This window comes from Salvelinus fontinalis, chromosome 1 (assembly GCF_029448725.1).
Source record: "Salvelinus fontinalis isolate EN_2023a chromosome 1, ASM2944872v1, whole genome shotgun sequence".
NCBI lineage: Eukaryota > Metazoa > Chordata > Actinopteri > Salmoniformes > Salmonidae > Salvelinus > Salvelinus fontinalis.
The window spans coordinates 46,767,144-46,794,936 of NC_074665.1; the positions used below are offsets into that span (position 1 = coordinate 46,767,144).

Sequence of the window (27,793 nt, forward strand, 5' to 3'; positions counted from 1 at the left end):
GTTTCGATATCTCACAGTATCAGCTTTGCTTTTATGCCTGCTACGTTACTGCAAACGCGGTCATCAGAGCCATCCGATTGGCCAGCGGTAGGCCTGTAGTGCACTTGATTTGCTCTCTGGGCCCGCCGGGAAGGCAGAGTTTGTACCTTCAGACACATGAAATGGTTCAAAATGGCAACAGGTCGCCTACCCTAACCGCCAACAGACAAAAAAGAACACACAAAAAAAGAACACAAGGCTTTATCGTACAGAAATGTTTGGCGATCAACTAGGAATGCCTTGGAGAACGACCGGTTGGTGACCAGTGCTCAAGAAAGTTGTGTGAAGTTCAATCTCGTGCTTCTCTCTGTGGACTGATATTGCTGCACGGCAGTCTGAAGGCTTCTCTGTCTATGTTCTGTGTGTGGTGGGTAGGTTTCTAATGGGGGCGTCTTGCGGAGGAGGGAACATGAAGGTGGATGATGTGACCTACGAGTCGTTGGGCCTCCGCCCTCGCCACGCCTACTCTATCCTGGACGTACGGGACGTACAGGGCTACAGGTGAGAGCCGATTGGGTTACTAGTGGGAGCCGGGTTTGGCTAATTGGTTACAAATGATAAAGGGGTGGGGCTTTAAGTTATTGGTGAGAAGGGCCATGTCTCTTTTTCAGATTCCTGTCATTGTGTCCTTTATTCCCGAACCCTGATAAGTGTCCTTCAGTTTTTCAGTCCCAATTGTGTTGTTTTTCTCTCTCTCTCTCTGCCGCTCAGACTACTGCGGTTGAGGAACCCGTGGGGTCGCTTCTCGTGGAACGGCAGCTGGTCAGACGAGTGGCCTGATTGGCCGCAACACCTCCGCCATGAGCTCATGGCCCACGGCAGCAGCGAGGGTGTCTTCTGGATAGAATATGGAGACTTCATCAAGTAGGTCCCGTCTCAATGTGTCTGTCTGTTAGTGTTGCCCGGTATACCGAAACGTCTGTACTTTTTCGAGCCTAGAACAGAATTTTTATTACTTTAGGTATGTCTGTTATAGCACTGGGCCTGCTCGACTTTGTCTGCACTGGGAGTCTGGGCAGCATCATGTTTGCTCCCTGCTCGTGCTGCACAGAAGTAAACACACTTGAATATTGCAAACAATGTCCATACAGGCCAGAACACTGTATTTCGAGTGTCCGTACAGCTGAAAAAAATCATATTGTGAAATCATTTCAAATGCCCATCCCTAGTAAAGGGTGCTTGACAAACAAATACATGATGTGAAGTCATCACAGCGTTTTAACAAGTGTAGCCTAGTAGAAGAACTACGAACACCACAGTAGTCCTTCACTCTGGCTTCAGATCTTTTTTTTTAGGTCTTCCATCTCCTTCCTCTTATCCCCCTCTCTTCTTTTGGGAAGACAAAAGAGGGGAGCAGACAGATGACAAAGCAGAAGGGTGGGGGGGGGGGGGGGTGATAAAACGGTGAAAAACAGACTGAGAGGAAAGAGGGTGAGTCAGTCACTGGTTGGGTCTCTGGGGGCGGTCGCTTTGAAGCAGAGCCATTTTTATTAGCAAGCCAAAATGGGGGGGGGGGGGGGGGGGGGGTAGGTAAAAGTGTTGGCTTTGATCTGTATAAATACATTTGAAATGCGTGTGCGTATGAACGACTGGAATGTCAGGTCAGAGGGTGGTCTTCAGACTTGGGTTTTGGTCAAAGTTATCAGGAAAGCATCAACTTGTAAGAGAGGGAGAGGAAAAGGATGTCAAGATAACTCATGCCTTAAGAAGTCAAATGAAGGAGCTGTCTTCCACAAGACTTTGTCCTGATCAAAGATGGGGCTTATTGGAGTACTGCCGTGAGGGTGTGCGCGTGTGCATGCATCTATGTGCTCTTTTGATACAGTATAGCCTTCACGTAAAGTTACCGTGTAGGAAGGGAGTCATGGCATGCAGCAGCCGTGTGCGTGACTGTTTGTGCGTACGCGTTTGTGGGCTGATGTCAACAGATGCTGCAGAGGCGCATCACAGCTTGGATTTCTAGTTGGGCCTAACACAACTCCTTGTGGTGCACCACACTGCTATTTTTTGGAAATCACGCACTGCTATTAACCCTGTCAAGGGACTATGGTTTTATTGTTGGCCCAGAACAGCAAAATTGACAATCTTTACAGATTTCATTTAATGGTGTCAGCACGTGATGTATCGACATTCGTAGAACAGATATTGTATGTTTATTTTCTGGGCAGCTTTTCTTTGCCTTTTGTGTCTGCGCAGTTGAAGCGGTGGTGAAACTGGCTGGGTAGTGAAGCGGCTAGTGGTTATCAGTGACATCACAATTGGCTCTGAGCGTCGAGTGTTATTGTACATCAGGCTGTAAGATCACATCCCGGTCAGGATGGAACCGACTGTTACACAGACAGCGACTCTAACTCTGTCTGTGTATTTTTTTGTCTTTCCACAGGTACTTTGACTCGGTGGACATCTGTAAGATCCATTCAGACTGGCAGGAGGTGCGGTTACAGGGCTATTTCCCCAGTAGAGCCTGTGGTCCTGTTACAGTTACCGCTCTGACCATGCTGGAGAGGACCGCGCTGGAGTTCGCCCTCTTCCAGGAGGGCAGCAGGTACTTTCTGTCTTTCTTTCTCTCTCTCGCGCGCTCAACAGCCACCTGTTGGAATGAAAAAGAATCATATAGACCGTGTAAATAAACAATCCAACTTTTTAAACTGCTGAATCTCTATTCCCCTCCTCCTCCTAGGCGGTCGGACACGGCAGACGGCCACCTTTTGGACCTGTGTATCATGGTGTTCAGAGCATCGTTTGGCAGTGGCAACAAGCTGACCTTGGGCAGGCTGATGGCCCACAGCAAGCGGGCCGTCAAGAAGTTTGTGGGCTGCGACGTGATGTTGGAGCCGGGCGAGTACGCCGTGGTGTGCTGCGCCTTTAACCACTGGCAGATGAACGTCAGCGGAGTGGGGCCGCCCACACCAGGTACACACACACACACACACCCACACAGTATATATACAGTATATCCCTCTACAGATTGGCATGAATGGATGGTAGATGAGTACCGCCCAAACAAAACTGACACATTTCATGGTATGCATGTGTCAGCTCATAGTGTGAACGTGTCAGCTGCGTTTGAATGTGTGTGTGAGCAGCCGGTAAAGCATTTAATAAGCAGAATGTGCCTATGGGCTGAATCATCTATAATAGACTCACATGGTAGCGGTCTCCATGGGTCCAAAAAGTTGGACCCGTTCCGAAATGGACCTGGGGCTTTCCCAACCGGACCCGGTATGCATAAATACCGTTTTTAAATATAGAGACCCGCTCCGAACAGACCCGAGGACAACTGTTCCGTCGAGACCTGGTGGGATCCGGGCTCGGTCCGATCAGAGTGAGGGAAACAGGAGAAAAGTCTGTTTTTTAAGCTACTTTATTAACCGAGGCTGATAAAGCGTTAGAGGAAGGAGAGGAGCCGCTCTAGCAGGGAGAGACGGCATCCAACCAAGCCGACTTTGCCGCTTTGATGACTTTCTGGAATATCCCTCTGTAGGGATTTGGAACTTTCTGGAATATCCCTCTGTAGGGATTTGGAACTTTCTGGAATATCCCTCTGTAGGGATTTGGAACTTTCTGGAATATCCCTCTGTAGGGATTTGGAACTTTCTGGAATATCCCCCTGCCAGCTTGTGGATTGAACCTTGTCTTTCAAATGAGGGAACAAACAACAAAATGGAAGAGAAGAGTAAATTCAGCAACTTGGAGGGCAGTGGAGGTTGACCCTAACCACTTCTTTATTACTTCTTTATTAAACCAACGTTTTGGCCCTTAGCCTTCATCGGGGTTTTATTACGGCGACCAAACACAGTGGGAATAAAATGGAGTCTTGTCTTCTCTTAGTGGCGAGCCCCACCAGTGCACGGCGTCCCAACCAGGACTTCCCAGGGCACATCCTGGCCATCTACAGCTCCCGTCAGGTGATGGTGGAGCAGGTGGAGGCTACCGCTACCACGCTGGCCGACGCCATCATCCTACTGACCGAGAACAAGGGGGAGAGACACGAGGTGAGGGGCATGGACACACACACTCACAATGAGAGACACACACACACACTCAGAGACACACACATTGCAGTCCTCCTGATCGGCAACCAGGGAGAGGGGTGAGCCGCACACACACACACACACTCTCACACACACACTCCCAAAGAACCAACAGTTTTTCATCCTTAACCTAGAACAAAAGACTGTGTGTTGGAGTTTGTTTACGTCCCACACACACAGTGGACAGTGGAGACTGGCACACACACACACACACACACACACACACACACACACACACACTCTCACAGACACACACCAAACAAGGCGGGTGAATGTGAATTGGATGCACAAATCTAGTATCCGTTCCACATTCACACACTTGCGCCTGTCTGAAAGGGTCTGTCATGTTTCCAGGTATTTAAGGGGGACGGCGGGGCTACGAAATGTAAGCTGATGCTCTGTTGAATGATTCAGTTTTCCCAACTCTGAACCTACGAGCCACCGAAGGTGACCCAACACCTTTGGAAACGGCCGAGGCAGCGTGAATGCTCCGCTGCTGGAGTAAAAACATGGGTTACACTTCCTGCTATATGTGGAGCGTTTCTCAAAAGTAGCACCCACGGGGGGGTATATTCCTAGAGACTGGTTCGTTGAACTATTGTGTAACCCTGTCATATTAGGTATATATTATGATGTAGTAACAGGCTGTCTGTGTGTTACTTACTTACTTATTGACTTTACTGTCCTCATGGGGGAATTTTGTTGCAGTGTCATGTACACGTTTAAAGTGGCGTTTAAATACGAAACAAAATTGACAAAACAACTTTCATAACAGTTACATACCAATAAAGCATAAAAAAATCAAATAAAAAGACTAGCCTGCTGGCCTTACTGGTCTGTCTGTCTGTCTGTCTGCCTCTTTATCTGTGTATGTAGGGTCGCGAGGGCATGACGTGCTACTACCTGACCCACGGCTGGGCGGGGCTGATCGTGGTGGTGGAGAACCGCCACCCCAAGTACTACCTCCACGTGTCATGTGACTGTACGGACAGCTTCAACGTGGTGTCCACCCGCGGCAGCCTTAAGACCATCGACAGTGTACCGCCTCTGCACAGGTACTGCACACCACACAGTACATTGTTTTTCATGGCCTCTTTAGAAAGTGCACTCACACACCGTAACTGGCTACCAGGTGCATGGAGGAGAAAGTGTACTAAATAGAAATACAAGAAACTAGAGGACATTTAATTTGTATATAGGCCTGTATACCACTGTTGAAGACTGTCTTATTTTAGGTGTTTACTTGCAGTCTTATACTTCATTGTTATATACAATTCTATTAAAACCTGCAAACATTCCTCTCCACCCTATGGCATAATGTGTAGAATTGCACAACATTAACTATAAAACATGTTTCTTAAATGATATGGATGTGGGTACCCAGGGCTGCGGCCTTTCATGACGAGTTCAGATTTATTGTGGCCCCCGCCCTGATCAACGTTGCCCTTTCCCTGATCGACACTGAGTGTATAAAACATTAGGAACACCTTCCTAATGTTGAGTTGCATCCCCTTTTGCCCTCAGAACAGTCTCAATTCGTCGGGTGCACGGACTACAAGGTATCGAAAGCGTTCCACAGGGATACCGGTTCATGTTGACGCCAATGCTTCCCACAGCTGTGTCAAGTTGGCTGGTTGTCCTTTGGGTGGTGGACTAGTATTGATACACACGGGAAACGGTTGGGCGTTTTTTGTTTTAAACAGCAGCGGTGCAGTTCTTTACACAAACCGGTGCGCCTACCACCATACCCCGTTCAAAGGCACTTCAATCTTTTGTCTTGCCCAGTCACCCTCTGAATGACGCACACACACAATCCATGTCTCAAATGTCACAAGACTGGAAAATCCCTCTTTAACCTGTCTCCTCCCCTTCATCTACACTGATGGAAGGGAATTTAACAAGTGACATCAGTAAGGGACCATAGCTTTCACCTGGATTCACCTGGTCAGTCGTGGAAAGAGCATGTGTCCTTAATGTTTTGTGCACTCGGTGTGTGTACCACATCGTTCTGCTGGGGACAGTGTTGCATGAATGCGGGACCATGTTTCCTGACTGTGTTTTCTGACTTTTTCTCCCCCTGCAGGCAGGTGCTGGTGGTGCTATCCCAGCTCGAGGGCAACGCAGGCTTTTCCATCACCCACCGGCTGGCCCACCGTAAGGCCGCCCAGGCCTCCCTAGGGGACTGGACCCCCACCAAGGCCACGCACAGCCCCCAGCTCACCCCCGACATCGACGGCCTGCACCGGCCGCGGCCCCTATGACCACGGCCCCCCTTCACGCACACACACACACACACAAGCTGATGATTCTCACGTTGACACACGCGTACGTGAACACATTTGTGCGGAAAGCGGGGGGCTGTGTGACGCTGGAGGAAACACATATGGATAGAGGGAGGGGGTTGATTGTGGAGACATCCGTGGGAAGGATGACTGGATGAGTACTGGAGGTTTTCTTCCTCTTCCTCTTCTTCCTCCTCAATCCATGAATGATGGGGACTCGATCCTGCCAAACCACCTGGATCCAGTTGGGAAGGAGGAGAGTGGGTGGATGTGCCATGTTGGATGAGATGGGAGATGAGGGAGCCCTCCCAGGTGACGTCAGTGTTTCTAGAGGGGTCCTGAGCCTGAGACCCTCCAACCAACCAGGAAGGATTCTAGACCTAGCCTCGTCAACTACGACACTGTACTGTTTGTCTGTCTGTGGACCAGGGATATTACCCAGACAGACACCCTGACCAGAACAGACCAGCGCCCGTTCTTTCTCTAACCCCCAACAGATGTCAACGAAACGCCCAGGAACACTGACTGTTGACCCCACATCCCAAAGGCTAAAGGTCATTCAGAGGCCAGGGTGGAGTGCTGTAACTGCTGAGCCACCTGGTGGCTGTTTCCCCACAGAGCCAATCAACCACGCTGACCCGACCTCACTGTTCTTGGTCTATGGACCCACCCCACCATACTCGAGGTAGAAGTTGCCTTGAGCTGGTCTAGGATCAGCTTCCCCTCCTCAAAGCCTCACTCCCAATAGGCGCTGCTGTGTGAGGTTTAGTTTGGGATGGGGATGGAGGGGGAGGGTTAGGTGCTCTCTCCCCCAAGCCCCCTGTCCTGCCACCTGTACCCTGCACCTTTGGAGCTGTCAACTATCAACAGGATTGGGAAGGGGGGGGGGGGGGGGGGGGGGGGTACAATACTCTACACCATGGTACTATGTGAGCCAAACCCGACTAGCGATTTTACCACAGTCATTTACATTTTTTAAGAAGTTTTATTGTCTTTCTTTGGTCTGTATTTTGTACGGTGCTTGAATCGTTTCAGAAGTCGTCTAGGTTACCGTCTCTACACCCGTCTCTTCACCCGTCTCTCCACCCGTCTCTCCACCCGTCTCCGCTGTCTTTCTGTCGGTCAACTGTCCAAGCCCTCCCCTGTTTCTCTGCCGTTGAAATGCTGTGTTATTATTTCTCCAACGCAAGTCAAAGCCTATCCACCTCAAATATACGCTGGACTCTGACTCTGTTTCGAAGATAATGTCAAATCAATGTGTGTCATAGACAGCTGTACCGTACGGGACAAATAGCATAGCTGGAATCTTCAAGTTGCCGCACCTCGCTGTTTTGACTCGACTTGCTGTCGTTCGTTATCCATGCGGTCCAGATCGGTGTCGTCATCAGCCATTTTCTTTTTTTTTTTCTTTTTTTTTGAAACACAGTTGTCTCTTCCAGCATATCTGGTCAATATTATCTGGGTGTCGAGAAAGAGGAAATGTAACCTCTTGCCCTCTATTTTCTCTCTCTGTCTTCCTCTTACTTTCTCCCCTCAGTTCAGCGATCAATGCCGAAGGAGGCAAGAGATCTTCTTTTTTTCCCCCTGCTCTGTCTCCCTGAGGTTGATTGACTGCACATTAAGTCAAGCCTGTCTGCTCACATTTGGTATATCAAGTCTCGCTCCAGCATCAGCATCAACTCTTCAGCTATACAAAGCTGGTTGAAGTCCTGTTGGGGGAAAATACAACAGTGGAGGTCAATGGATTGTTGGCGTATTCAAAGTCTCCATTGTAGGTCTACCTGAATTGTTGGTCTGTCGTCTCCTTGAAGTGGAGACTTCTAAGTAAGGGAATACTTGAGGAAGCCATGATTGTTTGGATAGTGAGTTTGGTTTACAGTTCATTTGATGTTGTAGACCTGTCGTATTCATTATTCACCAGATGGAAGAAAATGGACTGAAACGGGGAGGGACTACCTGGACTTGTCCAATAAGAAACGGTCATTTCCATTCAAGACGTTTTTCATTGCTTGCCCGAATGAACAGGATTTTGAAACGGCCCAAAAGCACATTAGGGAACAAATTCTGCTTTTTAATAACGAATGAGAGATTTTATTGGACACAGACACGCACACACACACACACACAAACGCAGACACACAATTGCTCTCTTACACACACATGCACACACACACACACACATACACTGAAGAGGCACCTGAGAAATGTAGATGTGAGGGCAGAATGTAGCGTTTTCTTCCTTCTCCAGCAATCTTGGAGCACTGTCATATTTCCCAGGATGCACAGGGAGCAGTGAGGGATGTGAGTGATGTCACAACTGATGGCTCTGGCGTAAAACATGACCATCAGACTTCTAGCCTGGTTGACAATAACCAGACTTCACCAAGACAACACAAATCCCTCATTTTAAGCTGAAACAATTCACTCGCTCCATCTCCCGTCAGAGGAGAAAATCCTTAAACACGATACCATCTTAGTTCGCCGAGGTTTGGGAGATTTCTTGGGAGTTAAGTGGAAGAACTTAAGATGTAACCTAGGTCTAAGTTAAGACAGAACTAGAAATCTTTATTTTATGTAATAAAATTAATTGGGAAAACTTGGGAGAAATTAAGTTTGGGGGTGCACTCGAAGGATGATTTGTTTAGGCTATTTGGATGTATTGATTTGCAGAAATACATTCACCTTCCTTTGCATGTGTTCGAATGTACTGTAGTGTCCCCCCAAAATAATGGAAGAAAGACCTTGAGCTGACAATGATGTCACACATATGACCGTTTTGACACCACTCATGACAAATATATAGCCTGGCAACGTCATGATACGTGCTGTCTCGTGCAATACAACCACTTCTAACTCGTTGGATAGCCAACTAGTAGCATATTTCATGACGGTGTCATCAAGTACTGTATGTATTATGACCATAATGTAGTTCAAGTTGTCCACTGTTATAGTCAATGTTTAATGTACCGGAACACTTTCAGGAGAATGACTATTTGCTCTCTGTGATTGCAGCCAAGTAGCTGTCTATTCTGTGTGTTAATTCATTTATTATTCCCCCCAAAAAGAATGATTTGATCAAAGCACAAGAGAACCTGCTCTTCTTATCGCAAATGTAAAATGTGTGCGAGAAGGTTGGGATACATACAGTACGTATGCATGTGTGAACTGTGGATGTGATGAGTACTGCCTGAGTGAACCATCCATTGATTGATAGGTGACAGAAAAAATCTATGTTTATATGTTTTAGCCCAGTGGGGCTGTCGTTTCTTGGAAACTGAAACCTGCACTGAAAAATACCTGAAATCAAAGGCACCTCAAATGTCAGCATCATGAGGCTCTGTGACTTCACTTTACATGTCGTGTGCTTACAGTTAGTTTTTTGTTGTTGTTGTTGATATATCTGTTTTTATTCATGTTGTCATTTCGCTCTCTCTCTCTCTTCATGTCGTTCCTGTGGATAATTCTATTCGTCTCGTGTTGAGTTGTGGTGGTGACTCTTCCTGGCAGTAGGGGTTGGCCCGTGGTGTTCACAAGAGGCTGTGGCCATTCACAGTCCATAGCCAACAGCCTCTTAACTATCTGGTTCTGTCTTTGTAAACTGTACAGACTCCAGTGCTATAATCCACCCCAACCGACACAGTGAACCAGCTGTTTTACCTTGTACAAAAATCTAATCAAATCCAACATAATGCTGTAACAGAAAATTGATCTCTTATTTGGGCAGGAATGTGATATATAGAGTATTTTATTGATTTTGGTGGGGGGGAATATATGAGTATATGTATAAAAACCTATGTATGTTTAATTTTCAATCTCAGGTTCCAATGGACCAAATAAAGTTTTTTTTTTTAAATAAAACATTACAACGGCTAGTTTCTTAATAAGCCCTCCACTTATGTATCTGCTTTCTCTTCTAACTCATCTACTGTTCAATCAGAGAGTACAGGTAGTCAACATGTCTGTATGCGTTGTCATCTGGCTACGGTAGGTTTATAGCATATGGACAGTTCTTGACAACCTTATGTCAATGGTATTCTGTTTTTATTGGCTGCAGCTGGAAGAAATGTGAACTCTGCTCTTCAGTGTCAGTTTCCCTACTCGTCTTCACTGGTGCTCTGTCCTTACTTCCTCTGTCCAGCAGAGAGCAACTCCGCGTGTGGGGCTGATGCAGGGTAGAGGAACATGCCTTGATCATCAAGAAGCGTATGTCAGACTCCCTGTGAAATCACCCAGAACCCCTTCCAAAACCAACTAAAAGCCCATTCACACCCCCCGACCGTCGACCCCTTTCAACCTGTATTTCACTTGACCTCCTTTTGTTTTTAAAGCATCTTTGAGATTCTACTTGAAATGGAAAAGCGCTATATAAAATAAATATATTATTATTATTAACCGCCGCTGTTTATCACTTAACCTCCACCCCTCTCTCCTCCATCCCCTCAAACCCTTTGCCCCCCCCCCCCCGAATCTCCCCCTCAACCTCGGATGCCAGGAATCGTCCAGAGCTCAGGCATCAGCACTTTGCCTTGCCCCCCCAGCTCAGGCCAGCTCGTAGGGGGATAGGTTTCCACTGCATTGCACAACCACCACGCAACCTGGGGAGTTGTCAATCCCCCTCACCATCCCTCACGAGGCAGTCTGGAGTGAGGGAGAGACTAGAAAGAGAGACCCAGTGAAGAACCAGGAATCTGGGAAAGTCTAGACCACATTCCTCTGGACCGGGCCTGACAAGGTATTGTGAAGTTATATTGGTTTACCTGTGTGAGTCAATAGAAAAAACAAGTTGACATGTTTACCGGGGTTGCTGTAATTGGTCTGTGTGGTGGTTCAGTGTGGTGATTTAGAATATACAGCCTGTCTGTAGTGAACGTTGACAGTACGGTGCACTGAGTGATTGGACCTCTTGGTCAGAAACGTCTATCCAGAATTTAAACTTTTCCTTGTGGGAAATCTATTAATTCTATGCTTTGCCCTACTTGTGCCCTTTAGATATGAAACATACTAATATACTGCAGTTCTTTCAATTTGGCCCCTTGAAGATAACTTTTTTTTTCTGTCTGGAAAATGTATGGAAAAAAATATTATAAAATGTATTTTTATGCCTTGCACATACAGTATGCAATATTTCTGACGAAGAGAAATGTCCACTTTCACACTTTTCTTGGAAACTTTCTGTACAGTTCCAGTATGGAACTTCTGTACCTCTATACAATTTTAAAGTTACACAAACCTACACAGTATAGTCAGTGTGTGGGTATATGTATACGCCAGAAAATGTTAGGAATTTGTCTGCAAAGGTCATTTTATCTTTAGTGAATTTCTGTAGTGCTTTTGGAGCCAGCCTTTTCAAGGATAGAGTTTCAAGACATCCAGTGTCTCTGGGTTTTACCCTCTCCCTGTTCACCAAGCTTCGACAAGCCTCATATCACACACTCTTTGAAGAGAGAAATGTATGTTAACAATATACACTACCACTCAAAAGTTTGGGGTCACTTAGAAATGCCCTTGTTTTTGAAAGAAAAGCAATTTTTTGGTCCATTGAAAATAACATCAGATTGATCAGAAATACCTTGTATACATTGTTAATGTTGTAAATGACTATTGTAGCTGGAAACAGCATATTTTTTATGGAATATCTACATAGGCGTACAGAGGCGTCTCGACCCATTTCAGTTTGCCTAGCAGAGGAGTTGATGATGCCATTCTTACCCTCCTTAACATGGTCTATAGACATCTAGAGGGTGCCAAATCCCATGTTCGGGTTCTGTTTGATGAATTTTCTTCTGCCTTCAACACAATCCAGCCTTACATTCTGTCACAGAGACTCATTCTGGACTTCTCCTTAGATGGTGGGCTGGTTTTGTGGCTTTTGGAATTCCTGAGCCAACGCTCACAGCGAGTCAAAATAGGTCCCCACGTGTCGGACATACGCAATACCAACACAGGCTCTCCTCCCGGATGTGGTTTGTCCCCTCTCCTGTACATCTTGTACACTAATAGTTGTACTAGTTCCCATCCTGACAGACACCTCGTTAAGTTCGCTGATGACACTGCCTTGATCAGCCTGTTACATGACGATGAGGAACATCATGGCCCGGTCCTAGATGACTTTGTAGAGTGGTGTGAGGAATTACACTTAGTCCTCAATACCAACAAGACCAAAGAGATGTGCATAGACTTCAGGAGGTGTTGTTACACCCCTGTCTGCAACATCTATCAGAGGTCAGAATATAGAGATTGTAGAGGAATACAAATACCTGGGTGTCCTCTTGGACAATAAACTTCAGTGGAGTAAATGTACAGACCTGATCTACAAAAAGTGCCAACAGAGACTGTACTTTCTCAAAAAACGTGGATCTTTTAATGTAGACTGTACTATGCTGACTCTGTTTTACAAATCTTCCATTGAGAGTATTTTAACTTTTTGTATTGTTTGTTGGTTTGGCAATGCCACTGTCAGCCAGAGAAATATGCTGAGAAGGATTATCACCACAGCAAGCAAGGTACTTGGAGTCAAACAGACAGGCCTGGATGAGATCTTTAAGGTCAGGGCCCTCCGCAAGGCTCACAAAATCATTTTAGACCCAAGCCACCCCCTACAGAGCACCCCTCAGCAGGAAAAACAGAACTAGACAGTCATTTGTGCCAGGTGTGATATCCCTCCTAAATAGCTCGGGCTAATGTTCCTATCGACTCAGTAAGGCCAGCAAGCTACTCATTTAAAAAATAAAAAATGAATGTTTATTGGTATGTAACTGTCACGAAAATTGTATTGTCAATTTTGTTTTGTATTTATACGCCACTTTAAACGTGTACATGACACTGCAACAAAATTTCCCCATGGGGACAATAAAGTCAGTAAGTATGTAAGAGGCCCATTATCAGCAACCATCATTCCTGTGTTCCAATGGCACGTTGTGTTAGCTAATCCAAGGTTATCATTTTAAAAGGCTTATTGATCATTAGAAAACCTTTTTGCGATGATGTTAGCACAGCTGAAAACTATTGTGTTGATTAAAGCAGCAATAAAATTGGCCTTCTTTAGACTAGTTGAGTATCTGGAGCATCAGCATTTGTGGGTTCGATTACAGGCTCAAAATTACCCGAAACAAAGCACTTTCTTCTGAAACTCGTCAGTCTATTCTTGTTCTGAGTGAAATGAAGGCTATTCCATGTGAGAAATTGCCAAGAAACTGAAGATCTCGTACAACGCTGTGTACTACTCCTTCACAGAACAGCACAAACTGGCTTTAACCATTACATTTACATTTACATTTAAGTCATTTAGCAGACGCCCTTATCCAGAGCGACTTACAAATTGGTGCATTCACCTTATGATATCCAGTGGAACAACCACTTTACAATATCCACTTTACAATATCCACATATCCCTACCGGCCAAACCCTCCCTAACCCGGACCCGGACGATGCTAAGCCAATTGTGCGTCGCCCCACGGACCTCCCGGTCGCGGCCGGCTGCGACAGAGCCTGGGCGTGAACCCAGAGACTCTGGTGGCGCAGCTAGCACTGCGATGCAGTGCTCTAGACCACTGCCCCACCCGGGAGAATAGAAAGAGGAGTGGGAGGCCACAGTGCACAACTGAGCAAGAGGACAAGTACATTAGAGTGTCTAGTTTGAGAAACAGACGCCTCACAAGTCCTCAACTGGCAGCTTCATTAAATAGTACCCGCAAAACACCAGTCTCAACGTCAACAGTGAAGAGGCAACTCCAGGATGCTGGCCTTCTAAGCAGAGTTCCTCTGTCCAGTGTCTGTGTTCTTTTGCCCATCTTAATCTTTTATTTTTATTGGCCAGTCTGAGATATGGCTTTTTCTTTGCAACTCTGCCTAGAAGGCCAGCATCCCGGAGTCGCCTGTTCACTGTTGACGTTGAGACTGGTATTTTCGGTATCCCTATATTTCCCTGTGTACATCCCTGTATATAGATTGTTATACAACCTGTTCATTTACAGTCATGTAAACCCTTGCAGGTGGGGGCTACAGACTGTCAATGATACTGACAATACACACGCTGTGGGATGATACACACACTTATGCAAGTGGCCATGAGGGGATTGATTCACTGTGGCAGTTGGGATTTGGCGTCGAGGGCAACACGCTGGTCGCCTCATTTCTGATGTATCTCCTGACCTTCCCTAATGGAGCTCTATTCTCCAGGTTTTCCGTTACCAGAGTAATTACCATTCTGTTAGGGGGACTCTGACATCAGTGCATCAGGCCAGAATAGGATAAGGGAGACCCAGTTACCCCTTTTCAGCTTACATTCATGTGTCGGTGACTTTAGTGTATTGCCGGCAATCGTAGTGGAAGATGGGGAAGGGGCTGGAAGGTGTCTATATTATTGAACCTTTATTTAACTAGGCAAGTCAGTTAAGAACAAATTCTTATTTACAATGACGGCCTAACCCGGCTAAACCCGGACGACTCTGGGCCAATTGTGCGCCGCACTATGGGACACCCAATCATGGCCGGATGTGATACAGCCTGGATTCGAACCAGGGACTGTAATGATGCCTCTTGCACTGAGATGCAGTGCCTTAGGCTGCTGCGCCACTCTGGTACCACAGTATGAGTCATAATACCCATAAAACATAGCGGTCAAACAAGGAAATGGTTCCAACAATTTTAGAAACACATAAAATAAGGGATGTGTTTCATGTAGGCTTACCCTTGTGTTACGTTTCGATAACCGTGTAAATATCTGTAGGACAAGGTGACACCAAAATATTTGCCTGTATTTAGCCCCCAAAAATTCAATGCTAATTAGCTGCTAATGTGGCTATCATAAAGAACTACAAACGCCATGATGATCTGGACGAGACTGCCGAGGCAAAGGTAAGAATCTCTGAACTAACTATGTTAGCTAAATTTAGTCATGAATAAATTGACAAAATGTCTTTTAAATTGACAATTCAGAGAGTTCAGTAATATGTTTCACCTCAAAGAAAAGTGGCATGTTTAAATATGAGATGAGGGCAAGCAGTTCAACACAGGTAGGTCACATTCACCATTTTGGGCAGTATATTATGGTCTATTATGACATCACATCCACATAAGTGTGTGAGATTCTAGAAGTCTCATTATATGTGAACCAATTATGATGTCACAACTGATCAATAAATTCCAAATGTTCTGTTTGAACATTCTGGTGTCTGATTACTGAACATAGTTCAGTTCAGTATTCAAGACGATCTAGCAGATTCCTCCTGAGATATAGTTAAGACAGTAGATCACCATAAAATATAGAAAGTGCTACAAGACAAACTTAGTTGCAGAACGAGGTTAGAAGAATGCCACTGTCGAGATTCTTGAAGCCGCTACGGGAAGATAATGCTTCAACAGGGAACCTTGGTGCTGCCAGTAGCAACCCTGTTCAGCCTGCCCCACCATCTCAACCCAAGGCCACTGAGAAGCTTCCAGCGCTCAAACATAACAGTTTAAACATCTCCAGAATCCCAGTACTGGAGTTGACTGAAGAAAGAAAGTGTGCTCTACAGCGACTTGCCAGTTTGAAGGCTGTGGAAAAGAAACCACATCCTCCCTCAAGAATCCCAGTACTGCAGAAGAAGAGATCCATCTGCAATGGGAAGAGTCAAGAACTGCATGTAGCTCCAACATCTGAGCAGTCAGGGAAGGCTACTGTTCCTCCCATCCGGAAGCCACTGCAACCCATCCGGACCAAGAGGGATCAAACATGCGTGGTGAAAGACATCTACCTCCATAGTGCCGAGCCATTGAAGGCAGTCCATGGAGCCAAAATGGTCACCAAGATGCCACTGCCTCCCATTAGAGCCAGAGTCACTGTGCCAAACAATGATGCCAAGAAGGAGCCATTCCAGCCAGTCAGACCAGAGGGCAGCCCTCGTCCTGCTGCTTCAAAGTTCAGAAGGCAGGTTGTGAAGAAACACGTTCATTTCAAGACTCAGACCCTAACTGTACAGGATCTACCACCATGCCCAGATGAGATGGTATGGGACGTCTTTAACTCAGAGGCTGAGGAGGTGATGGCATGTATGAAGGCCAAGCTGATCAGTGTCACCCAAGAATTGAACCTGATTAAGAGTGGTGCCAAGATGGATGCTCAGGCTTTGGAGGAGATAAATGCAAAAGAGCGTTTCAGAAAAAAGGTGGAGAAGTTCATCCAGGAGATCTGCCTGATGAAGGTGGATTCTGACCTATGGGAGATGATAAGAGACAACGAAGAAGAGGAAGAAAGGAGTAGAGAGGTGAGGAGAAATGGAGAAGAAAGCAGTGTGGCAAGTATGCCAAAGCAGACAGCCACGAGATACACTGTGAGCAAGCCAAAGGAAGTCAAGAAGGGTTTGAACATGGAAGAGAAAAAGGAGGACAGACAGGTAAAGTAGCTTGACATTCCAAAGCCATGCTAACTGTTGATCTAGTGTAGTGTTGGTGATCACGTGCATTTGTATCAGAGGAGGCTGATGGGAGGGGCTATAGGAGGATAGGCTCGTTGTAATGGCTGAAATTAAATTAATTGATCGGAATCAAACGTGGTTTCCATATGATGGATGTGTGTGATACCGTTCCCTTCATTCCATTACAGCCATTACATTGAGCCCATCCTCCTATAGCTCCTCCCACCAGCCTCCTCTGGTTTGTACATATTGTATATCTTGTCTTTGTTGCCCAGCTGCCCATTATTTGGCCCATCTGATAACATCCATTCATTCAGGTGGTGTTGAAACGTCGATTTGGGATGAGTGCAGCCAACTCCAAGCTGAAGCAGTGTGAGCACTGCGGCCGGTGCTTTGATCCTAGTCGCCTGGAGAAACACAGCGAGATCTGTGCCAAGCTCTCCTCCAAGAGCTCCAGACGGGGGGTCTATGACTCCACCAAGCACCGGCTCAAAGGCACTGTACTGGCTGGCTACGTGACGCGATCCGTGGTGTGATGCGCCAAAGGACCTGAGTCTGTCGCTCTTTTTTTGTATTTTGGATTGAACAGACAGACATACAGTGACTGCTAAACCACCTGCTGCCCAAATGACGACTTCTACCTTGGAATCTGTGAGGGTTCCAATAAGAGGCAGTACTACAAGGAGGCAGTATTGTCTCCAGAACCGTCTAAATCAACACTATTCAGCAGTTCCTCAAAGCTACAGAAACACCTGTATAAAACACCTCAATAAAATAAAATCCAAATACTCATCTAATGGCTGGCTTTCATTTCGAGGAATGTTTCTTGACTGAATTAAACTCCACATTTTCAGTGTTTTACTCATCATAGGATGTAATAACACCAGTATAATCATGCAAATCAAATCCGATTTTATTGGTCACATATTTAGCAGATGTCGTTGTGGGTGTAGCGAAACGTTTAAGTCCAAAAAAAAACTGTGCGAAATAATACATGTGCACTTTCTAACTAAATCATACTTAATTCCTTAAATCATTCTGAATTGAGTGAGATTAGTGGACATAACATAAGGTTATGACTTCCTCGTGGATGTGTTATACATTTTGATCTGTGACTGAATATATTTTCTTTCTTTTTTTAGAAAGTGGGATATCCTAGTGGTCTGTCCTTCTGACCTCCCCACTATCCCACCCCAATTACTTGTCTGTCTGAGATCGCATTACTATCCCACCCTCCCAAGTACTTGTCTGTCTGAGATCGCATTACTATCCCTGCTCCTTGTCAGTGTCAATCTGGGCTCTTGGGGCATAACAGTGTTCCATTATTTACCCCAAGAGTTTCTGGGTTCTACCTGTCAATCAAGTTTAAAGTGACTTTGTGAACCTCTGTGGCTTAGGCCACGTGGTAGGAATATTTACTGCTCTAGACAATTGGCTGGCAAATAGAATAGTCCTTGTAAGTCACCGTGGTGTGCCAGTTCTAAAACATACCATAGACAAGCTATCTATAGGACATATTTTGGTTGACCAATTGTCTTGACGAAGCCGCAGAGTTGCAGTTGCTTGATCATCAGCTGTCTGTCTGTCTGTCTGTCTGTCTCTCTGTCTGTCTGTCTGTCTGTGTCTGTCTGTGTCCCCTTGTAACAACATTCAGACACATCAAAATGTCTGGACAAATCCCAGCTCTCCCAGAATCCTTTGCTCCAGGAATAGACGGCGTGTTCTCAGACCGCATTGGCTTCTACTCTCTGGACTCCAACGTCCCTGGCCTGTCCAAGGTCATTCTCAACAAACTCAACATGAAGGATTATGGGGAATACAGGTAAATATAGGCTGACGTGTAATCTGACAAACTCAATTACCCAGCAAGCACCAAACCAATAGCCCCATTTCACCAACCCCAAACGTGTGCGCGCTGTCACTACATTTTAAAAGCTACTTTGACCCTTAGGGCCACCATACCAAGCCTGTAATATTTTCTAGTTACATGATTTTACATCAATATACAACATACTATTTGATTCTTCTTCTTTGTGTGGAAGCAGTTGTGTGTCTGTCTCACCCCAGGGCAGCTATTGAAGGAAAGACTAAGGGAGGGGCGTTCCGTAACTACAAGGAGATGTTCCAGAAAATGGAGGAGACGTTTAAATTCTGTGCCAGCTGCAACAAGCTTCCAGAGCACCTGTCAGAGGGCCAGACGCTCAAGCGTTGTGTGAAGTGAGTCAAAACATTGAGGAGTTGCAGGTCAATGAATGAAATGTGACCACAAAGTAGGGTTAGTGCCAACATTCACCATAACATAAACCCATTTCATGATAGTTATTAAAGTTGATAAATGTTCACTTGTATAGTTTCATTGCTTATAAAGGACTTGTCAACAGTGAGTGTACAAAACATTTGGAACACCTGCTCTTGTGGATGTCGAATAAGGCAGCCCTCCGCACCACTCTGATGCAGAAGACGCATTCAGTTGTACAACTGACTAGGTATCCCCCTTTCCTTTTCACTTTCTATCCATGACAGACTGGCCAGGTGAATCCACGTGAAAGCTATGATCCCTAATTGATGTCACCTGTTAAATCCACTTCAACCAGTTTAGATGAAGGGAAGGAGACATGTTAAAGAAGGATTTCTAAGCCTTGAGACAATTGAGACATTCAGAGGGAGAATGGGAAAGACAAAAGATTTACAGTAAGTTCCTTTGAACAGGGGTATGGTAGTAGGTGCCAGGCGCACCGGTTTGAGTGTGTCAAGAACTGCAACGCTACTGGGTTTTTCACACTCAACAGTTTCCCGTGTGTATCAAGAATGGTCCACCACCTAAAGGACATCCAGCCAACTTCACACAACTGTGGGAAGCATTGGAGTCAAAATGGGCCAGCATCCCTGTGGAATGCTTTCGACACCTTGTAGTCCGTGCCCCAACGTATTGTGGCTGTTCTAAGGGCCAAATCAAATGTTATTTGTCACATGCTCCAAATACAACAGGTGAAATGCTTACTTACAAGCCCTTAACCAACAATGCAGTTTTAAGAAAAATACCTGCAAAAATAAGAAATAAAAGTAAGAAATAATTAAAGAGCAGCAGTAAAATAACAATAGCGAGGCTATATACAGGGTATATATATACGGTACAGAGTTAATGTGTAGGGGCACCGGTTAATCGAGGTAATTGAGGTAATATGTAGATGTAGGTAGAGTTATTAAAGTGACTATGCATAGATAATAAACAGAGAGTAGCAGCAGCGTAAAAGGGGGGAGCACCAATGCAATAGTCTGGGTAGCCAATTAATTAGATGTTCAGGAGTCTTATGGCTTGGGGGGGGTAGAATCTGTTTAGAAGCCTCTTGGACCTAGACTTGGAGCTACGGTACGGCTTGCCGTGCGGTAGCAGAGAGAAAAGTCTATGACTAGGGTGGCTGGATTCTTTGACAATTTTTAGGGCCTTCCTCTGACACCGCTTGGTATAGAGGTCCCACGCCAAATCTTGTCAGTCTCCTGAGGGGGAATAGGTTTTGTCGGGCCCTCTTCACTGCTGTCTTGGGCATGTTAGTTTGTTGGGGATGTGGACACCTAGGAACTTGAAACTCTCAACTACAGCCCCATCGATGAGAATGGGGGCGTGCTCAGTCCTCCTTTTCCTGTAGTCCACAATCATCTCCTTTGTCTTGATCACGTTGAGGGAGAGGTTGTTGTCCTGGCACCACACAAAAAGAGGTGCAACTTAATATTAAGAAGGTGTTCCAAATGTTTTGTACACTCAATGCATACAGAACGTTTCTAGCTATTTGCTTATCAAAAAAGAGCAGAAAACTTTGACATTTGCCTGCCAACCCCTCGATGCACTCTCAACAACATGACATCATTCTATGGGCAGCAATGTCGCAACGCAGAAGGGAAAGGTATTTTGATCTATTCCCCAATAGCCGTCATGTGATAAGCAGGTTGACCAGTGCCGTCCGCACCACACATTCATGTGCAGCTCATTTCTTCAACAACATGATGATAGGACAGTTAGGCGCAGACAGAACGGCAGACTCACTGGGTCCTAGCCAAGGGAACATTTAGCCGGGCGTTCTGACTCTCTCGGCTCTCGGCAACTCTATGACTTTGTCCAGTTGGAGAAGAAACCTGCCGTTTCTAATGACATGGCAACGCTGTCATATTTTAATATAAGGGTATTATTGACTGTAGTGGTGAGCAATTTCTAGCTACAAAAACAAACTTCTCCGTGACAGACATTCGTCATTCAGTTCCGTTCCAGCCAAGAAGCTTCATAGCTGTGACTTGTTCAAAGTTAATACACAAACAGTATTGACACATCAAACGTGGGTTCAAATAACATTTGGTTTCTTTCAAACACTTTGAGCATTTGATTGAGCAAGTCTCATGCGCAAGGTGGCCATTTTTGAGGCTCAGGAGGGAAAGTACAAGCGATTCCTGGGGACACAAGACAGAGCTGTTGACATTGTTGCAATGTTGACTATGGGTGGCAGGGTCTTTGGCATATAGGAGTATCACCTATAAACCCTTGGGAAAACTTCTTCACTGGTGGGTTGTGGCTTATGACTGGAACAACCGCTTTCGTCAGAATTTGGTATTTCACAAATGAATGTCAATAGCTTTAGGTATAGTTCAGACTAAAGGAAAGGTTTGTAACCTCTGCACTAGACAATAGTTTGAAAACACTTCACTACCGTTAATTCAGAGACTCGCTGCCCTGAAAGTGGATAAGCTACTTTGTCCAGTCTGGATCACCTCATCAGCACTGAGGAAATGTGAAAGGGGCTCTGGACAAGGGCGACTGATAATTGAATACATGTCAATCTAAATGTAACCAGGTCTGGGGCTTAAAGTGGTGGATGCTGGGTTATGGTATTCTGATTTCAGAGAGTAGCCAGGCAGCCACCCCGCCGACAGCATTATCCCTACCACCTAAACCATGCGGCCAGGCACAAGACCCGTGGTCGTATAATCAGCAGTAAATTTCCACCTAGATTCTGTCCTTTACCGCAGCTATTTCATACCAGCTGCTCTTGAAAACAGGACAGACTCCAACAGTCTTAAATGTGTCAAAATGCCTCTGTTGATAGCTAAGGTCAGAGTTTCAACCTGGCCGTGGCATGACTCTACACACCAATGTGATATGGCTACTATTGATATACCAAGACACATTGGCCACTAATCTCACAAGAAGCAAGCCTGCGATGTGATTCCAAAGACGCTCTCTATGTGCATGTTCAACATAAATGTCATCCTCCTCTTTGCCCTACTTTCCTCTTTTCTCACACACGCAGGTGTCTGAATGTATACTACTGCACAAAGGAGTGTCAGAAGAAGGACTGGCCCCAGCATAAGATGTTCTGTAAGATGCTGCGTCTAGTGGCAGTTGATCGGCTGGTGGAGTGGCTTATGTTCACAGGTGAGGTGTAGAAAGGTGTGGGAGAGAGGTGATCTTGTAACACATTGCTTGACCATTTCTTTTGTATTTATAATCCCACACACTCAGCTTTTTCGAAGTGCAACAAATGCATATATCAGTTCATTGCAATACGATATTGAAATACAAAAAAATCCTAGTTCACAGTGTCTGCAACTTTTAAATGGTGTACAACAAGGTTCCATATTAGGACCATTATTTTTTATATTTTTTCATAATTGTTTTGTATGATCTTCCACAGTATAACTAGGTTTTCTGTACTACTAAATAATGACAAACAGTCATCAAAGATCCATATTTCATACTACCTCTCTTTGCCACCCAATCAGGAGATCTCCCATTCACCACAGAGAAGTGGTCCCTGCCAGCAGCAGAGGTGAATGGCTGGGACAACTGGCTTGCCATGCAAGGCGACCTAACCCCCCGTTTAGACGCCATCTTGTCTAGCACAAATATGGGAGCGCTTTGGAAAAATGTCTCTAGGCCACAACCAGAAGATGCTGACCTGAGAGAGTCTGTATGGCGAGTTGAGAGCGAGTTCCTGTCTCGGGCCCTTTCTGTTGGCATGGCGATAAGACTCTTTGGCCTAGATCCTTACTTCAAACCACTCACCATCCATCTAGCAGGGGCCGGCCTAAATGAGACGATGGGAGCCCGATTGACAGACTTTGATGAACTGGACAAAATGTTTCCTGGACACAAGGGTCTGGAGGTGGTCATGGTGGGGCCAGAGGTGGTGGACGGGCCAATCATGCGGCCCCCTCTGACGAATTTTGGCCCCAAGACGAAGACCTTCATCAGTGCCTACAAGGGCCTCTACCACCAGTTCTATGAGGATATGGTGGAGACCGAGAAAGCAGCTAAGCCAGATCTGGTGGTTGGATTCCATCCAGGTAAACATTTCCTTGTTTTAAATTCAATCCAAATTAAAAGAGGGTTAGGGTTGAAAGAATGGTAGTTGGCATAATGAGTTGAATGCCCTCTTCAGAGTTCTGAGGAGTCTGTTTTTGTTTGAAACGTGTTATTGCCAGATTTGCCACTTCAAGCTATTTTAAGGGTCTAATCTCATCATCCAGAACCAAATCTCGCGTGTGTCCTGGCCATCTGGTAACAGTCTGTCCTGAGATATTAACCAGAGTCAAATAAAAGTGGTCAGCTGTCTTTGAGAGGGAAATAGTCTGCTTCAGAGCCAGGATGATGGGGGAGGAGGAGAGTTACTCACTAAATTAGAAAGATGTGTTTAGGCCAGACTTTTACTGTGCGTCTTGGTGATTCATGGCGACAGCTGGGCCGGACCTGGCACCTGATTGCTGGAATCTGGAGTTTACTTAACAGGCAGCCCCCAACTTGGGGTGGCAGGTAGCCTAGTGGTTAGAGCGTTGGGCCAGTAACCAAAAGGTTGCTGGATCGAATCCCTGAGCTGACAAGGTGAAACTCTGTCGTTCTGCCCCTGAACAAGGCAGTTAACCCACTGTTCCCCGGTAGGCCATCATTGTAAATAAGAATTTGTTCTTAACTGTCAAAAAGGTTAAATATATATCTTTTTTTAAACCGTTAACACCCCTGGCAGTGTCCTTTTCCCATCCAAACCCAGGCAACCCTATCCCATAGTCAAGCCCCGTCTCTGTAGATACTAATGAAAGCTGAGAACTACTTAGAGGGTGGAGGTATTATTAAAGTGTTTTCATTCTAATGCCACATGTAAAGGTGGTCCAAGCAAAGCTGTTTACAGTGCATTGACAACAGTGACTCATCCAACTTCAAAACATGCACTTATTTTATCTGTTACTCTTTTAACAGTAACTTGACTTACTGATACAGACTAGTATCTCCTCTGGTTGAAACTGGCTAATCTCTACAATGTTTCAAACAATCCAGAATGGTTACATGCCAAAAATGTTTGACTCTCCAACTGGAAACTCATCAAAGACAGCTGATGGAGGAGTAATTGGTGACATCTTCACAGCAAAGATAGAGCCTGAAGCAGAGACGCCATATAAAGCCCAAATAAAACACATGCAAGTCCAACTTTTTGAAAGCCATATTACACTGCCTTTTCTCCTCCTTACAATGTTAAACTACCCTCATAGCAGAAGTATAACGAATCCAGATAATAGTCATAATTATGGTATATTTAGAATCTTTGTCCCACATTCAAAATGGCGCCCGGCCCTGTAGCCGGTGGTAATTGCGACCATTAACAGTCACGATGTGGTGTCTCTCTGTCACCTTATCTCCTAGAGGGATAAACGCTGCTTAGCCCGTGTTAAATGTTTTAGCGCCATTTAAATTGTAACCTTGGGTGTACATTTCATAACATGCATTATTCACCCACAAATCCTCTCCTTCTTAGGTGTGTGTTCTCTCACGAGGCACGGCGGGGCATAAGATCGTGTTTCATTTGATACCCTAGATGAGTCAACATTAGAGGCTTTACACTGTCCCTGTAATAAGCTCCCTCGGGACGCCTTTTCTGAACATGCACTCGATTGTTGCTGACGTTCCTGTATGCAATACCGTAGCTTCTTTAATGTGCCCTCTCTATATCCATATTTTGAATGAGGTATGGACGCTTACTGTGTGCAAAACAGTGTATGCACAACCACGATTAGATTGTATTCTCTTTTTTTCAGATTCAAGTTGAGACTCATTCAATGTATTGTCCTTACTTCAAATCAAATGTTATTTGTCACATGCACATGGTTAGCAGATGTTAATGCGAGTGTAGCGAAATGCTTGTGCTTCTAGTTCCGACAATGCAGTAATAACCAACGAGTAATCTAACCTAACAATTCCACAACTACTACCTTATACACACAAGTGTAAAGGGATAAAGAATATGTACATAAAGATATATGGATGAGTGATGGTACAGAACGGCATAGGCAAGATGCAGTAGATGGTAATGAGTACAGTATATACATATGAGATGAGTAATGTAGGGTATGTAAACATAAAGTGGCATAGTTTAAAGTGGCTACAAAAGTGGATACATGTATTATATAAAGATGGCAAGATGCAGTAGATGATATAGAGTATATACATATATATGTATATGTATATATACAGTATATACATATACATATGAGATGAGTAATGTAGGGTATGTAAACATTATATTAAGTGGCATTGTTTAAAGTGGCTAGTGATACATTTTTGCATACATTTCCATCAATTCCCATTATTAAAGTGGCTGGAGTTGAGTCAGTATGTTGGCAGCGGCCACTAAATGCTAGTGGTGGCTGTTTAACAGTCTGATGGCCTTGAGATAGAAGATGTTTTTCAGTCTCTCGGTCCCTGCTTTGATGCACCTGTACTGACCTCGCCTTCTGGATGATAGCGGGGTGAACAGGCAGTGGCTCGGGTGGTTGTTGTCCTTGATGATCTTTAGGGCCTTCCTGTGACATCGGGTGGTGTAGGTGTCCTGGAGGGCAGGTAGTTTGCCCCCGGTGATGCGTTGTACTTAAGGAGATTCATTCGTGTGTGTCTTTCTCTTTGTGTCCAAGGGTTTCATGCCACACAGGGTCTGGGAGAAGGCTGGCTGCCCAGCCTCCTCCTCCTCAGAGACTTCAACATCCCCTCATTCTTCACCATGTTCAAGTAAGTCACCTCACCTCTATGCTTTAAGACAGTGGTATTCAGAAGTGGCGTTCAGAAGTTATAAGTGATAAGTTATAACTGGGTTGTAACTGGTCAGGTCAACTGGCAAGGCTTTGCCCAAAGCTAGGATTGTTGTTGACTTAAATAGGGTTGAGATTTCATATGTGTGTTTCTGTCTGTCCACAGTGAGATGGAACTGAACTATTCCCTGCAAATTCTGTCGGAGTTGGAAATGCATATCAAGGGCAGTGGCCCCAACCCCTTTTCATCCCAGAAGCCAGAGCAGGTCCAGGCCTGTCCCAACAAACCACCTTCATACTGCAACTCCCACTTCCTCTATTTTCAGGGCCTACTGGAGCAAGAAGAGCTTGAGCATCCGGACAATTCTAGAACTTATTGGAAGGTTTAAAAAGTATAAAATGAATAGCCTCTAGTCTAGGGTTTGCCACATTAGCATTCTATATTGTTCAAATGGATGCTTTTAGTGTTGCTTATATGCATAAGCATAATGCATTATGGTGTTTCTCTCCTTTGTATTTCTTGTGTATGATGAAGCTATATACATTTATGCTGCCTGTGAATCATTCACTTAGTTTGCTTAAGCCTACATGTTATGTGTGCACACAATTGCATGCAGGCCGACCAGCTGAATAGTGAAACTGAAAAGTAATTTGGTTAATAAATACAATAACAATATGTTATTTATTTTATTTTATTTCACCTTTATTAACCAGGTAAGCTAGTTGAGAACAAGTTCTCATTTACAACTGCGACATGGCCAAGATAAAGCAAAGCAGTGCGACAGAAACAACAACACAGAGTTACACATGGAATAAACAAGCGTACAGTCAATAACACAATAGAAAAAAAATAAAGTCTATATACAGTGTGTGCAAATGGAGTGAGGAGGTATGGCAATAAATAGGCCATAGTAGCGAAGTAATTACAATTTAGCAGATTAACACTGGAGTGATAGATGAGCAGATGATGATGAGCAGGTGATAGTGTGTAAGTAGTGATACTGGTGTGCAAAAGAGCAGCAAAGTAAATAAAAACAATATGGGGATGAGGTAGGTAGATTGGGTGGGCTATTTACAGATGGACTATGTACAGCTGCAATGATCGGTTAGCTGCTCAGATAGCTGATGTTTAAAGTTAGTGGGGGAAATGTAAGTCTCCTCTTACACAAATACGTGGACGTTCCAGAAGTGTGAAAATTGTCCATCAATATGTTAAGTTGAATTATGAATCATTCGGTGTCGAAACCGAGTGCAATCCATTCCATCCCATTGACTCAATCCAATCCACATCAATAGATGCTTGTGCGCCAGTCTTGAATAGATCTCCATCTAGTGGATTCAAATCGTAAATGCACTCCTGAATACAATCAAATGCCCTATCTGTGATAAAAGTGCAATTTTAGAAGGCTGGTAGGCTGATATATAAGCATACACATTCAGGTATTTAGGCCTAGGTATACTGAACAACAATCTAAATAGAACATGCAACAATGTCATTGATTTTACTGAGTTACAGTTCATATGAGGAAATCAGTCAATTTAAGTGAATTCATTAGGCCCTAATCTATGGATTTCACATAACTGGGAATACAGATATGAATCTGTTGGTCACAGATACCTTAACAAAAATGGGCCTCAAAATGAGCCTTAGGATTGCGTCACTGTATTTTTGTGCATTCAAATTGCCATCGATAAAATCCAATTGGGTTTGTCCGTAGCTTATGCCTGCCCATAACATGACACCACCGCCATCATGGGTCACTCTGTTCACAATGTTGACATCAGCAAACCGCTCGTGCACATGACGCCATACACGTGGTCTGCGGTTGTGAGGCCGGTTGGATGTACCGCCAAATTCTTTAAAACGAGGTTGGAGGCGGCTTATGGTAGAGAAATGAACATTCAATTCTCTGGCAACGGTTCTGGTGGACATTCCTGCAGTCAGCATGCCAATTGCATTCTCCCTCAAAACTTGAGACAT

The 27,793-nt window shown here is 44.9% G+C and overlaps 2 protein-coding genes across 3 annotated transcripts in view; both read left to right on the plus strand.

The window, feature by feature from the left end:
- capn15 (calpain 15) overlaps positions 1–7,240 on the plus strand; it is a 73,680-nt gene extending 66,440 nt beyond the window's left edge. For both annotated transcript variants that reach the window (XM_055923870.1, XM_055923860.1), the window contains exons 6-12: positions 415–540; positions 751–903; positions 2,423–2,584; positions 2,720–2,952; positions 3,871–4,034; positions 4,950–5,128; positions 6,157–7,240. In XM_055923870.1, coding sequence (XP_055779845.1) covers positions 415–540; positions 751–903; positions 2,423–2,584; positions 2,720–2,952; positions 3,871–4,034; positions 4,950–5,128; positions 6,157–6,334 — 1,195 coding nt within the window. In that variant the 3' untranslated portion in view covers positions 6,335–7,240. The remainder of the gene's footprint in view (positions 1–414; positions 541–750; positions 904–2,422; positions 2,585–2,719; positions 2,953–3,870; positions 4,035–4,949; positions 5,129–6,156) is intronic.
- A 3,620-nt stretch (positions 7,241–10,860) lies between these two features.
- Positions 10,861–26,453, plus strand: LOC129855829 (putative protein MSS51 homolog, mitochondrial). Its single transcript, XM_055923882.1, has 7 exons — positions 10,861–11,087; positions 18,407–18,574; positions 18,820–18,969; positions 22,050–22,174; positions 22,522–23,085; positions 25,699–25,792; positions 25,979–26,453. The coding sequence occupies exons 2-7, from the start codon at positions 18,417–18,419 to the stop codon at positions 26,199–26,201; spliced, it is 1,314 nt and encodes a 437-aa protein (XP_055779857.1). The 5' UTR covers positions 10,861–11,087; positions 18,407–18,416; the 3' UTR covers positions 26,202–26,453.
- Positions 26,454–27,793: the final 1,340 nt, after the last annotated feature.

Bases quoted from the DNA above. Each gene is read 5' to 3' on its own strand.
- LOC129855829 (XM_055923882.1), top strand. From the start codon at position 18,417: ATGTCTGGACAAATCCCAGCTCTCCCAGAATCCTTTGCTCCAGGAATA. The intron at 18,970-22,049 runs GTGAGTCAAAAC...TCACACACGCAG, and splicing joins ACGCTCAAGCGTTGTGTGAA to GTGTCTGAATGTATACTACT. The intron at 25,793-25,978 runs GTAAGTCACCTC...GTCTGTCCACAG, and splicing joins TCATTCTTCACCATGTTCAA to TGAGATGGAACTGAACTATT.